This window comes from Callithrix jacchus, chromosome 2 (genome assembly GCF_049354715.1).
Source record: "Callithrix jacchus isolate 240 chromosome 2, calJac240_pri, whole genome shotgun sequence".
NCBI lineage: Eukaryota > Metazoa > Chordata > Mammalia > Primates > Cebidae > Callithrix > Callithrix jacchus.
The window spans coordinates 64,499,694-64,512,659 of NC_133503.1; the positions used below are offsets into that span (position 1 = coordinate 64,499,694).

At 44.0% G+C, this 12,966-nt stretch overlaps 2 protein-coding genes across 2 annotated transcripts in view; both read right to left on the reverse strand.

The window, feature by feature from the left end:
• The window catches only part of STK10 (serine/threonine kinase 10), a 178,441-nt gene extending 172,920 nt beyond the window's left edge, over window positions 1-5,521 (reverse strand). Inside the window, exons 1-2 of the mRNA XM_035290516.3 lie at window positions 5,383-5,521; window positions 4,469-4,552 (exon numbers count right to left, since the gene is read on the reverse strand). Of these exons, the coding sequence (XP_035146407.2) occupies window positions 4,469-4,540 (72 nt within the window). The 5' untranslated portion in view covers window positions 4,541-4,552; window positions 5,383-5,521. The remainder of the gene's footprint in view (window positions 1-4,468; window positions 4,553-5,382) is intronic.
• Window positions 5,355-6,433, reverse strand: LOC118151333 (cAMP-dependent protein kinase catalytic subunit alpha-like). Its single transcript, XM_035290520.3, has one exon. It carries the CDS (start codon window positions 6,402-6,404, stop codon window positions 5,355-5,357), a length of 1,050 nt encoding a protein of 349 aa, XP_035146411.3. The 5' UTR covers window positions 6,405-6,433.
• Window positions 6,434-12,966: the final 6,533 nt, after the last annotated feature.

Below are 12,966 nucleotides of genomic sequence, written 5' to 3' on the forward strand. Positions count from 1 at the left end.
TAATAAACAATAATTTTCTTCCCATCTACCAGCTGATCTCCACTTGCCACCGAACAGATCAGCCTTCAGTTCTGCAGGGAAAAAGGTAGCAGAGATGGGAAACTGTTAGGCTTTTTTTTTAAGTGAAAATTCCAAATAACAGGGTCACTGACTGTGTAATGGCCTCGGCATGGCTGCTCATTGCTTTGTGTAAGACCTTCTTCCTTTTCCATTTCAACTTGAAAATCACTCAAGGGGCACAGAAAGATGAGATAGCCTGGGAGCCAGCTGGACCCCAGCCCTCTCAGGTTCTTGCTCTAAAACAAAGCAACTGGACTACAAACACAAACTTTGGAGATGTCAGGACCAGGTGGAACATGAATAACCTGGCCAGTTATTCTCTCTCTAATTATTGCTTATGGAGGCTGTAGTGTATGGATGTGCAGCTGCTAATCACAGGCTTCCAGATGAACGCAAGGCAGCCTTTTAATGTTAACAAATGAAGACACTCTTAATTTAATCACTCATTTCTGGGTCAGGGAGCCCAAGCTGCCAAGGCTGTTTGGTGCAGGGCAAACACAGAACCCTCATCACAGGGGGTTTGCAGTGGGGTGAGCCAGGCCTGTTTTGCATACCTTCCTGAGGGGCATCAACCCACCTCTGCTCAGTGAAATGAACCATCACTTTCCATTGTTTATGCATAATTGTTTCATCAATGAGAATGGGAAAGAACTAGGAGGAGGATGAAGGAAGAAAGAAACAAAGATACGGAAAGAAGGAAGGAGGCAGAAAGCGGGGGAGGGACGGAAGGAAAAGGGGAAAGGGAGGGAAGGAGGACAGTAGGACATCTTTTAGCAATGTATCATTTTCCAAAGACCAGAAATGCAGTGTCCTTGATGTCTTTATAACTTGTAATCAATTTTAATCGATTAGTGCTAATGGCACTTCTAAGACAATGTTTCCAATCTATCAAAACAAAACATTTTCAAGATATATGTTCAGAGCAACCCAGTCCTGCAATCAAGAGTTCTGGCTTGGCGATCAGGGGGTTGGGTTTGCATCGTAGACTCACTACGGACCAGCTGTTAACAAATAAATTCGTAGCCCTGCTATCTCTGAGATAACAATTGTACTTAATCCACAGTGTTGTTTGAGGAGTGAGTAAAATTAATGTACTTTCTGGGCTTAGTACAGGGCCTGGCACATAATAGATGCCTAATAGTTGCTTTAAATGGAAGATTGTCTATCAAAGGACCCATTACTGACTGATTGGGACTTCGTGGATTGTGGAGCCGACAAGAGGGTTTTCAAGGGCAATCGGTTCTTTGGGGATGAAGGTCCACTGGGGGTTGCAGCTTCCTAAAAGGGCACAGCTGGGGTGGAAAGGGCATTAGCAACAGCGTCTCCATCAAGGCATCTCTGCCTCCGTATCATAAAAGCATCGGAAATTCACACATCTACCTGGGGTACCCACACACAAATGAAAGCTCTGGAGAAAACCACCGCTTAAACTTTTTGGAGCTGCCAAAAAGTTCACTGTGTGCTCATCTCTCCAAATTAAGATGTGCTTGGCAAATGACAGCTCTGGCTGTGATACATTCACTTGTTCACCAGTTAGGTGAGGGCTGGGAAGCATTTTTTAGGAGGAGGCTAAAACATAAACGCTTCATCACAATTTCTTTCTCCTTTGATGTACTTCAAGGTTGACACCATTTGTGCGCTGGAGAGATGACTAACTTCCCTCTGACAATTTCTATGTCTCAAATCAGGCAGTCCAGAAGTTGCAATATTTCTATTATGTAAACCGTAGATTCAGAACTGCTAATGAATGTGTAACATGGATCTAGTTTGAAGGTTTTCTCTCATTTTCCTGAATCCTTGGTAGTTTTTTAGACTTGTTTTTAATTGACAAATGCTAATTTATATATTTACTGTGTACAACAGGATTTGATGGCTGCATACAATGACTGAATCAGTCCATTTAACATATGCATTATCTCACATACTTTTTTGTGGTGAGAGATTCAAATCTCTCAATTTGAATTTGAAGAGATTTCCCAAACTCTTTCTCATCTACTATGCCATTTTAGCCTCACAATGGCCTTGTGCATTGGAACTTGTAACTACCCTTAACTTATGAACAAGAAAAGCAAGGCTGGGAGAGAGAGAGGGGCTGTCACCCACAGCACATCAGAGGCTACACTGTGATGCATTCTGGCTCCAAAGCCAGAGAAAACCTACACTCTGCCACCTGCATAAAGACTTGTCTGGGAAAGATACCTCCAAAGGTTATCTTGAAGTGGTCAAGGAAGTATGCTCTACATTTGAAGAGTGCTGTTTGATGTGCTTCTAATTTCATGTGTTGCATTCATTCCTGTTCATTTAGTCATTTGTCTTTGGTTTATTCATTAAATAAATACCCCAAACACATGCCCAACTCCTGTTGATACATGGAAAACAAACAGAATTCCTAGGGCACATTCCAAGTCGGTGCTTGGTAATCTCCTCTCCTGACTCAGAATTCAACCTTAACACCAGCTCTATCCCCTCCCTTCCCTATCCCCAGCTCACTGCTGTCCCAAGTGAGGACTCACTAGTTGAGCCAATCCTTGGCCAGTGTGATGTTTTAGTGAGTCTGATCTCCCCACCACCAGGTTGAGGAGTGGATTTGCATTGGATCTATGAGTTGAAGGATAAGTTAAAGCCTACGTATCAGAAACAAGGAGTAAAGAAGATGCAAGGAAGGAAACTAGCATGTAACCTGCAAAGGCCTGAGCCACAGAGGACCTCACAGAAAGTTCAACGCGGCTGCAGTGTGGGATTCACGCAGGGGATGAGGCTGCAGCAGGGGCTGGTTCAGATGATGGAGACCCCCAGGTTTTCCACTGCACATAAAATCAAACTCCACTCCATTCCCTGCCTGGGTTCCTAACCTCCTCTCCCACTGCTCTCTCCCCTCCTGCAGGCCCACTTTGAGCTCGTCAGGTTCCTTCCATCTTTGGGGCCTTTGTATGTCCTCAGTTTAGACCCCTCCCACTCCCCATCTTACCTCACCTAGTTAATAGATTCACCAGAAACATCTTCTTGAATGTGACATCAAAGGCCTTGATGTCTTCTTTCACAACTGGTATCCCAGGTTTCGATTATCTGTTTAGGTGTCTGATTACAGTTTAATGTCCTTCTCCCCCTATTAGGATGTAAGCTCTTTCATGAAAGAGAAGTTTGGGTCTGTCAGTTCACTGCTGTATCCCTCATGCCTTGCACAGTGCTCAGTACCTAGTGGATGTGCAAATATTTGGTGGATAAATGGATGGAAAAAATGGATAAATGGATGGATGGATGGATGAATGGATAGATGGGTAGATGGGTGGGTGAGTGGATGGATAGATGGGTGGATGGGTGGATGGATAGATGGATGGGTGGGTGGGTGGATAGATGGATAGATGGGTGGATGGATGGATGGATGGATGGACAGATGGAAGGGTGGATGGATGGATGAATGGATGGATGGATGGATGGATGGATGGGTGGATGGATGAATAAGACTGGGGACAGTCATCTTTTTTATCTCTGACTCCGTTTGTGATCCCTTGGCTGCAAACTGAATGTTATGTCCTTCTCAAATTTCTATGTTGAAGTGCTAATCCCCAATGGATAGTATTTGGAGGTTAGGCCTTTGGGAGGTGATTACATCAGGAGGATGAAGCCCTCATGCACGGAATTAGTGCCCTTACATTAAAAAGATAAGAGAGAGATAATCTCTCTCTTCACCACATGAGGATAAAGCAAAGATTCCTCCATCTGCAAACCAGAAAGAATGCCCTCACCAAAAACCAAATCACATGTTATCTTGATTTTTGACTTCTCAGCCTCTAGAACTGCAAGAAATAAATGCATGTTGTATAATTCACCCAGTCTCTAGTATTTATATTATAGTAACCTGGATTGACTAAAATACCCTCTGAATACAGGATATTTTAGAAAGGCAGAAAAGTTTCTGCATCATGAGACAATATGCACCACATACAATTATGGTGCCCCTGTGGGTTTTCTTTTCTTTCTTATTTTTTTCTCTTTGGTGGGTGGGTGGGTGGCAGGGTTGGACTGAACTGCCAGAGGGCACCAAAGTTCCTTACATCTAGTTTCACCCCCCCACCCCACCCTCTAGGTTGCAGTAGCAGGAAGCCCAGATATTTAGAGGGACAGAAACACCAGCTGCTCCCTCACCCCCAATTATGGTCAAAACTGGAATCCCAAAAAATATGGTTTTTTTATTTAAAAGTATTTATTGGGCACCTGTAACATGTCAGGCATCATAGTACGGGAGATAAAGAATTAAATACAATCACTGCTATTCAGCATGGTACTGAGAGTTTCAGCCAGAATATTCAGGAAAGAGAAAGAAATAAATAGGAAAAAAAAAGAAGTCAAACTATCTGTCTTCATGGATGATATGACTTATTATATGCCAAGAAAATGGGAACCGCACCTTCCCAGAGAAGATGTTTTCGAAGACGTGGATCTGCTGGTCTGCATAGAAGGGTGGGAAGCCCACGGCCATCCCGTAGAAGACCTAGAAGAAATGGAAACATTCCTGAATTTGTTTGTATAACTCTTCTAAATTGGAAAATGAAGAAATAGAAAACCTGAATAGACCAATAACAAGTCAGGACATTGACTCAGTAATAAAATGTCTTCTGTTGGTGGCAAGTTCAGTGCCTGATGGCTTTAGTACTGAATTCTACTACATTTAAGGAAGGATCCATGCCAATTCTCCTCAAACTACTTAAGAAAATTTGTGAGAAGGGAATACTTCTAGACTCATTCTAAGAGGCCTTCATTATCCTGATACACAAACCAGAAAAGGACAGAACAACCAATAAAAAGTAAGAAAGCTACATGCCAATACTATGTTTTGCTTGTTTTACTTTGCTGTTTTTAATTGTTTTTATTTTTTTAATTTTTAATTTTAGCAAGCAGCCCATTGAACATGGCACTAAACCTCTCTCCTTCCCTAAGCGTGAATCCCTCTTTCCACACCCTGTTCCTGGATACACCAACAAGACCTGGCCTGAATAGAGCTGAGAAACTAAAACAGGTAGAAGTGGGCTGGGGCAAGGGGGACTCTGCGGGAGGAGGAAGGGAGAAGCACAGAGGGCCCAGGAAGGCATAGGGGGTGAGGGAGCAGCTGGTGTTTCTGTCCCTCTAAACATCTGGGCTTCCTGCTACTGCAACCCTAGAGGGTGGGGTGGGGGGTGAAACTAGATGTAAGGAACTTTGGTGCCCTCTGGCTGTTCAGTCCAACCCTGCCACCCACCCACCCACCCAAGAGAAAAAAATAAGAAAGAAAAACCCACAGGGGCACAAGCACACCCTTAAAACTGAGAAAACTCGTTGGCATACTTCTCCTTGATGGAGATGCGGATCTCTTCCTCCTCGTAGTTGTCAAAGTTACTGGCATCCCCAGGGCCTTCGAACTTCGGGATGAAGGGAGCTTCCACCTTCTTCTCACAGAGGGTGATCCAACTGGTTTTGGGGAACCACTTGTGGTTCTTAATGTCGCCGACCCCGTTCCGGAGGTTCCCGAAGCGCTTGGAGAGGTCCACCTGCAGCAGGTTCCGCAGCAGGTCCTTGAGGTCAGAGCTGACGTGGGAGGGGAACCGCACCTTCCCGGAGAGGATGTTTTGGAAGACGGAATTCCGCTGGTCGGCGTAGAAGGGCGGGAAGCCCACGGCCATCTCATAGATGAGCACCCCCAGGGTCCACCAGTCCACGGCCTTGCTGTAGCCTTTGTTCAGGATGATCTCGGGGGCCAGGTACTCTGGGGTCCCGCACAGGGTCCAAGTGCGGCCCCTCACGCGCTTGGCGAAACCGAAGTCGGTCACCCGCAGGTAGCCCTGCTGGTCGATGACGATGTTCTCGGGCTTCAGGTCGCGGTGGATGAGGTCGAGCGAGTGCAAGTACTGGAAGGCCAGGACGATCTGGGCGGCATAGAAACCGGCATGGGGCTCTGTGAACCTTCCGACGCGCTGTAGGTGGGAGAACACGTCCCCACCCGGCACGTACTCCATCACCAGGTACAGGTTGGAGTTGTCCCTGAAGGAGAAATGGAGCTTGACGAGGAACGGAAAGTCGATCTCCTGCAGGATGCGCTTCTCGTTCAGGACGTGCTGGACCTGTTTCAGTCTCACCACCTTCTCCTTGTTGAGGATCTTCATGGCATAGTGGCTGCCGCTCTCCCGGTGACTCACCAGGACCACCCGCCCGAAGGAGCCGATGCCCAGCGTCTTGAGCAGTTTAAACTGATCCAAGCGGGCGGTGTTCTGAACCGGGCGTTCCCATCTACGGAGGAAATCTTCTTTGGCTCCGGCTATGAACTCTTTCACGACCTTCTGCTCGGTGTCCTTGGCGGGCACGTTGCCCATGGCGGTTATGGCGGCGGCGGCGGGGTTCTGGCGACAGCGTCGGCGGACTAATGGCGGCGGGGGTCTCGCGACCGCGGCGGCTGCGATGGCGCCCCCCTGGAGCTGGCTGCGACCCCCTACGCACCCCCTGCGCCCCGGGCCGGCTTACAGTCCCAGCTAATGAGAGGCTGACAAATATGGGAGGATTTCTTGAGCCTGGGAGGGCGAGGCTTCCGTGAGCCAAGATCACCCAGCTGCCCTCAACACTATGGATAAATCGAAAAGGCATTATGCAAGTGAGAGAAGCCAACTCTAAAGGGGACTTGGCGTATGAATCCATTTCTTTACTTTTTACTTTATTATTTTACTTTCTTTACTTTATTACTTTTTTTTTTTGTAGAAGTAGGGGTCTCCCTATACAATCATACTGGTCTTGAGCTTCTGCACTCAAGCAGTCCTCCTGTCTCAGCCTCCCAGAGTGCCGGTATTACATTTGTGAGCCACAGCACCCCGTCATCCAATATTCCTGATGCACACAGATGCAAAAATACTCAACAAAATAATAGCAAACTAAGTTCAACTGCAAACTGAAAAGATCATCCACTGTGATCAAGTAAGTTTCATCTGAGAAATGCAAGATGGTTAAACATATGCAAATCAGTAAACATGACACATCACATTAACAGAATGAAAAAGATCATATGAATGTTTCAGAAAAGGCAGGAAAAACATCTGATAAAATGCAACATCTCTTCATGATAAATATTCTCAACAAATTAAGTATAGAAACTATAGTTCAACACTGTAAAGGCCCTATATGACAAAACTACAGCTAACACCATACTGAACAGAAAAAATTGAAAACTTTCTTTCTAAGTCTGGGCAGTCTGTGCTTTTTCCAGGGAATCACACAACCAACAGATCAGAAGATCCCACTCACGAACCCACACCACCAGGCCTAGCATCTCAACTCCAAAACTTGCAGATCCTTACAGCCTCTCAGCTGACATCCACGTAAGCCTACCGAACTCCCTCCTGAGGGGAAGGGCAACCAGCACCAGCTGTGACTGCCTGTTGTCTAAGTCACTTGAACTCCTTGGGGAAGAGGCAGCAGCCAGCACTGGGACTCAGAACTGACTAACACACTAAGCTCCCTGGGTGGGGGCAAGGCGGCATGCATTTCTATAGCTCCAGGATGGGCTTTCCCCTTGCTGGGGCAAGGGAGGCTAGATGGCTCAGTCCCAAGACTTATCTCCACAGCCCAATACACAGGCAGTGCCAGTCTGTGGCTAGAGTGCTTCTTCAGGTCTAACGCTGACCCATCATTTCCTCAGTGGGCAGGGCTTCCCTGGAGCATCTCCAGTAACTCCAGCCAGATGCCCAGGGACAGATTTCCAATCTTCCTGGGCCTGAGCCCCTGGGGAGAGGGGTGGTCTGCAGAGACTGCAGACCAGCAGACTTAGCCTCTTCTCCTGGTAGCTCTGAGGAATCCAGCCAACCCAGGCGAGTGGGTTTCTCCCCAGCAAAACACACCCCTACCACCAAGGGACAAAGTGCTTCATTGAATGCATCCTGCTCCCTGTGCCACCCAACTGGGTGAGACCCTCCAACAGGGATTGTCAGACACGCTATACAGGAGCGATCCTACTGTCATCAGCTTGGTGCTCCTAGAGGTCAGAGAGGTCCCAGAAGAAGGAACAGGCACCCATCTTTGCTGCTCTGCAGCCTCCTTGAGTGACATCTGCAGGCACGGGAGTGAATCAGATGGATACCGCCTGAAGTGAACCCTCAGGAAACTGCAGCAGCCCTACAGAAGAGGGACCTGACTGTTGAAAGAAAAACAAGCAGAGAGCAACAACAGCATCAGCAACAACAGAAAGGCCCCTGCAAAACCCCATCCAAATGTCAGCTGCCTCAAAGACAGAGAATAGACAAACTCACAAAGATGAGAAAGGATCAACAACCCCCCCAAAAAAAAATGCTGAAAACCAAAAAGGCCAGAGTACCTTTCCTCTGAATGATCTCAACATCTCTCTATCAGAGGTGCATAACTGGATGGAGAATCAGATGGGCAAACTGACAGACGTAGGCTTCAGAAGATGGTAATAAAAACTATGCTGAGCTAAAGGAGCATGTTCTAACCCAATGCAAAGAAACTAAGAGCCTTGATGAAAGGTCACAGAAATTGCTAACTAGAAGAACCAGTTTACAGAGGAACCTAAATGGCCTGGTGGAGCTGGAAAACACAGTGTGAGAACTTCGTGAAGCATATGTAAATATCAACAGCTGAATCAACCCTGTGGAAGAAAGGATATCAAGAGTTTGAAGCCCAGCTTACTGAAATAAGACATGCAGACAAAAATAGAGAAAGGGGAATGAAAAGGAAGGAATAAAGCCTCCAAGAAATATGGGACTTCATAAAAAGACCAACCCTATGATTGATTGGGGTACCAGAAGGAGGCAGAGAGAATGGAAACAAGCTGGAAAACACACCTCAGGATATTATCCAGGAGAACTTCCCCAATCTAGCAAGACGAGTCAACATGCAAATGTAGAAAATACAGAGAACACTATTGGGATACTCCCTGAAAAGAGATACTCCGTCTGTGTCTGTTTTCTGGAAGAGAGTGCAGATAATTGGTATTATTTTCTTCTTAAATGTTTGGTAGAAGTCACCAGTGAAAACCATTTGGGCTGGTGCTTTCTTTCCTGGAAAGTTTCCTGGTGCTTTCTTTCCTGGAAAGGATGTAAAGGAGCGCTTTCAAGGATAACTACAAACCACTGCTCAATGAAATAAGAGAGGACACAAACAGATGGAGAAACATTCCATGCTCATGGTTAGGAAGAATGAATATCGTGAAAATGGCCATACTGCCCAAAGTAATCTAGAGATTCAACGCTATCCCCATCAAGCTACCAATGACCTTCTTCATAGAACTGGAAAAAAACACTTTAAACTTCATATAGAATCACAAAATACCCCGCATAGCCAAGACAATCCTAAGCAAAAAGAACAAAGCTGGAGGCGTCACACTGCCGGACTTCAAACTATACTACAAGGCTACAGTAATCAAAACAGCATGGTACTGGTACAAAAACAGAGATATAGACCAATGGAACAGAACAGAGATCCCAGAAGAAACACCACACATCTACAGCCATCTGATCTTTGACAAACCCGGCAAAAACAAGCAATGGGGAAAGGACTTCATGTTTAATAAATGGTGTTGGGAAAACTGGCTAGCCATGTGCAGAAGGCAGAAACTGGACCCCTACCTGTCACCTTGCACTAAAATTAACTCCAGATGGATCAAAGATTTAAACATGAAACCTAACACCATAAAAACACTAGAAGAAAATGTAGGCAAAACCATCCAGGACATAGGCATAGGCAAGGGCTTCGTGACCAAAACACCAAAAGCAATGGCAATAAAAGCCAAGCTAGACAAATGGGATCTAATTAAACTCCAGAGCTTCTGTACAGCAAAAGACACCATGATTCGAGTGAATCGGCAACCAACAGAATGGGAAAAGGTTTTTGCAATCTACGCATCTGACAAAGGGCTGATATCCAGAATCTGCAAAGAACTGAAACAGATATACAAGGAAAAAACAAACAATCCCATTCAAAAGGTGGAAAAGAATATGAACAGACACTTTTCAAAAGAAGACATATACGAGGCCAACAAACATACGAAAAAGTGCTCATCATCACTGGTCATTAGAGAAATGCAAATCAAAACCACACTGAGATATCATCTCATTCCAGTTAGAATGGCGATCATTAAAAAATCTGGAGACAACAGGTGCTGGAGATGATATGGAGAAATAGGCACTCTTACACAGTTGGTGGGAGTGTAAATTAGTTCAACCATTGTAGAAGACAGTGTGGTGATTTCTCAAGGATTTAGGAATAGAAATTCCATTTGACCCAGCAATCCCATTACTGGGTAAATACCCAAAGAGCTATAAATCATTCTACTATAAAGACACATGCACACGTATGTTCATGGCAGCCCTGTGTACGATAGGAAAGACCTGGAACGAACCCAAATGCCCATTAATGATAGACTGGACAAAGAAAATGAAGTACATATACACCATGGAATACTACGCAGCCATAAAAAACGATGAGTTCATGTCCTTTGTAGGGACTTGGATGAATCTGGAAACCATCATTCTCAGCAAACTGACACAAGAACAGAAAGCCAAACACCGTATGTTCTCACTCATAGGTGGGTGTTGAACAACGAGAACATGTGGACTCAGGGAGAGGAGTATCACATACTGGGGGAAGTTGGGGGGGTGTTAGGGAGAGACAGCAGGGGGTGGGGAGGGAGGGGATGGTGGGGAGGGAAAACATGGGGAGAAATGCCAGATATAGTATGCACCTAAAGTAAAAAAAATAAATTAAAAAAATAAAATAAAATAATAGCAATTATGACTGGTGTGAGATGGTACCTTAAGGCAGTTTTGTTTTGCATTTCTCTACTGATCAGTGATATTGAGCTTTTTTATATGCTTGTTGGCTGCATGTATATCTTCTTTTGAAAAAGTGTCTGTTTATGTCCTTTGCCCACTTTTTAATGGGATTGTTTGGGTTTTTGTCTTGTAAATTTGTTTAAGTTCCTTATAAATGCTGGATATCAGACCTGGTAAAGAAATTTTGAATCACAGATATAAAGAGCAGCCCACAGCTCTGGGGCACTGGTAGAGCACCTAGAAAAGTAACACACCTGGAAGTGACCCAGCACCCACAGGTGGGACCAGGCTTCACTGGAGAGATGACAAGCCCACTGAGGATGAATCCACCAGTGGGATGATGCACAGAGGATACCCCATCCAGGATGCCAGGGAAGCTGCTCACCGGGGTGCCTCTAGAAGCACTTGCTTAAAAAAAGCCCTTTGTTTTTCAGTGCCCTTCCAGTGTCATGCTTAATGTCATGCCAGCTGACAAAGGAGGAAAATTCCACTATCATAAGCAGGACAGGGATGGGTGGCTTTGGGAGCTGAGAGGTAATAGACTGATAACTAGCAAAACACTGTATCAGACTTGACCAGACACACACACACACACACACACACACACGCGCGCGCACATCCCCCCCACAACACACACACATGCACACACATATACAAGTGCACACACACACACACATATATGCTCTCTCTCACACACACATGCACATACACATATATGCATGTACATGCATACACCTATATGCATGAACACACACGCACACATACGCACACACATACACATGCATGCATGTGCATATGCACATGCACACATATGCACATACACACATGCACACACGAACACACATGCACATGTGCACACAGGCACACATAACCAAATACGTACATGCACACACATGAACACACATGCACATACACACATACTCAATAAGAAATGTTATGGGAAATTCCTCAGAAAAAAGAAAAGTTATATCAAATGGAAATTTTGAATTAAAAACACTAAAAGATAGTTAAGTATGTGGGTAAACATAATTTTTCGTATTTTTTAACCTCTTCAAAATATAATTGCTTAAAACAAAATGAATAACAATTTATTATATGATTCACAACACATTGGAAATAACACAAAACATGAAGGACAGCATGAAATGATTTTGGAGTTGATGTTGTAAGTATGGCCCTAACACAGCACATGAAATGGAATAATGTTATTTGAAGGCAGATTGGGATATGTTTCAGATATATATTATATGTCTTAGAACAGCCACTTTAAAAAGTTATACAAAGAAGAAGTCTAATAATCCACCAGGAAGAGAAAATAGAATTTTACATGCATACACATATATATGTAAAATTTCATTTTCTCCTCCTGGTGGATTATTAGACTTCCTCTTTGCAGACATGTACATATATATGTGTATAGGCATATACACACACATATATATTAATGTATATTAAGAACACTAATCCAAAAGAAGAAAGAAAAGAAAGAAAAAGAAAGACTAAAAAAGAAAAAAGAACAAAGAAAGGATTTAAGAAATATTTTAAAAATAGCAAGAAAGTAGATTTAAACCCAAACATTTCGATAATTATGTTGATTATAAATGGTCTATAAAAGCGCACAACTACATGTGTCTTTTGGTAGAACGTTCATCTTTCTTTGAGCATATACCCAGTAGTGGAATTGCTGGGTCAAATAGTAGTTCTGTTTTAAGTTATTTGAGAAATTTCCACACTGCTTTCCACAGTGGCTAAAATAATTTACATTCCTACCAATAGTGTATAAGTTTCCATTTTCTGTGCAACCTCACCAATATGTGTTACTTTCTGACTTTTTAATAATAGCCATTCTGACTGGTGTAAGATGGTATCTCATCATGATTTTGACTTGTATTTCTCTAATAATTAGAGATGTTGAATATTTTTCACATGCTTGTTGGCCATGTGTATATTTTCTTAAGAAGTATCTGTTTATGCCTTTGCCCATTTTTTAAAAATGGGTTTGTTTGGGTTTTGCTTGGTAATTTTCAAGTTCCTTATAGATTCTGGATATTAGACTTTTGTCAGATGCCTAGTTTGCAAATATTTCCTCCATTTTGGAAGT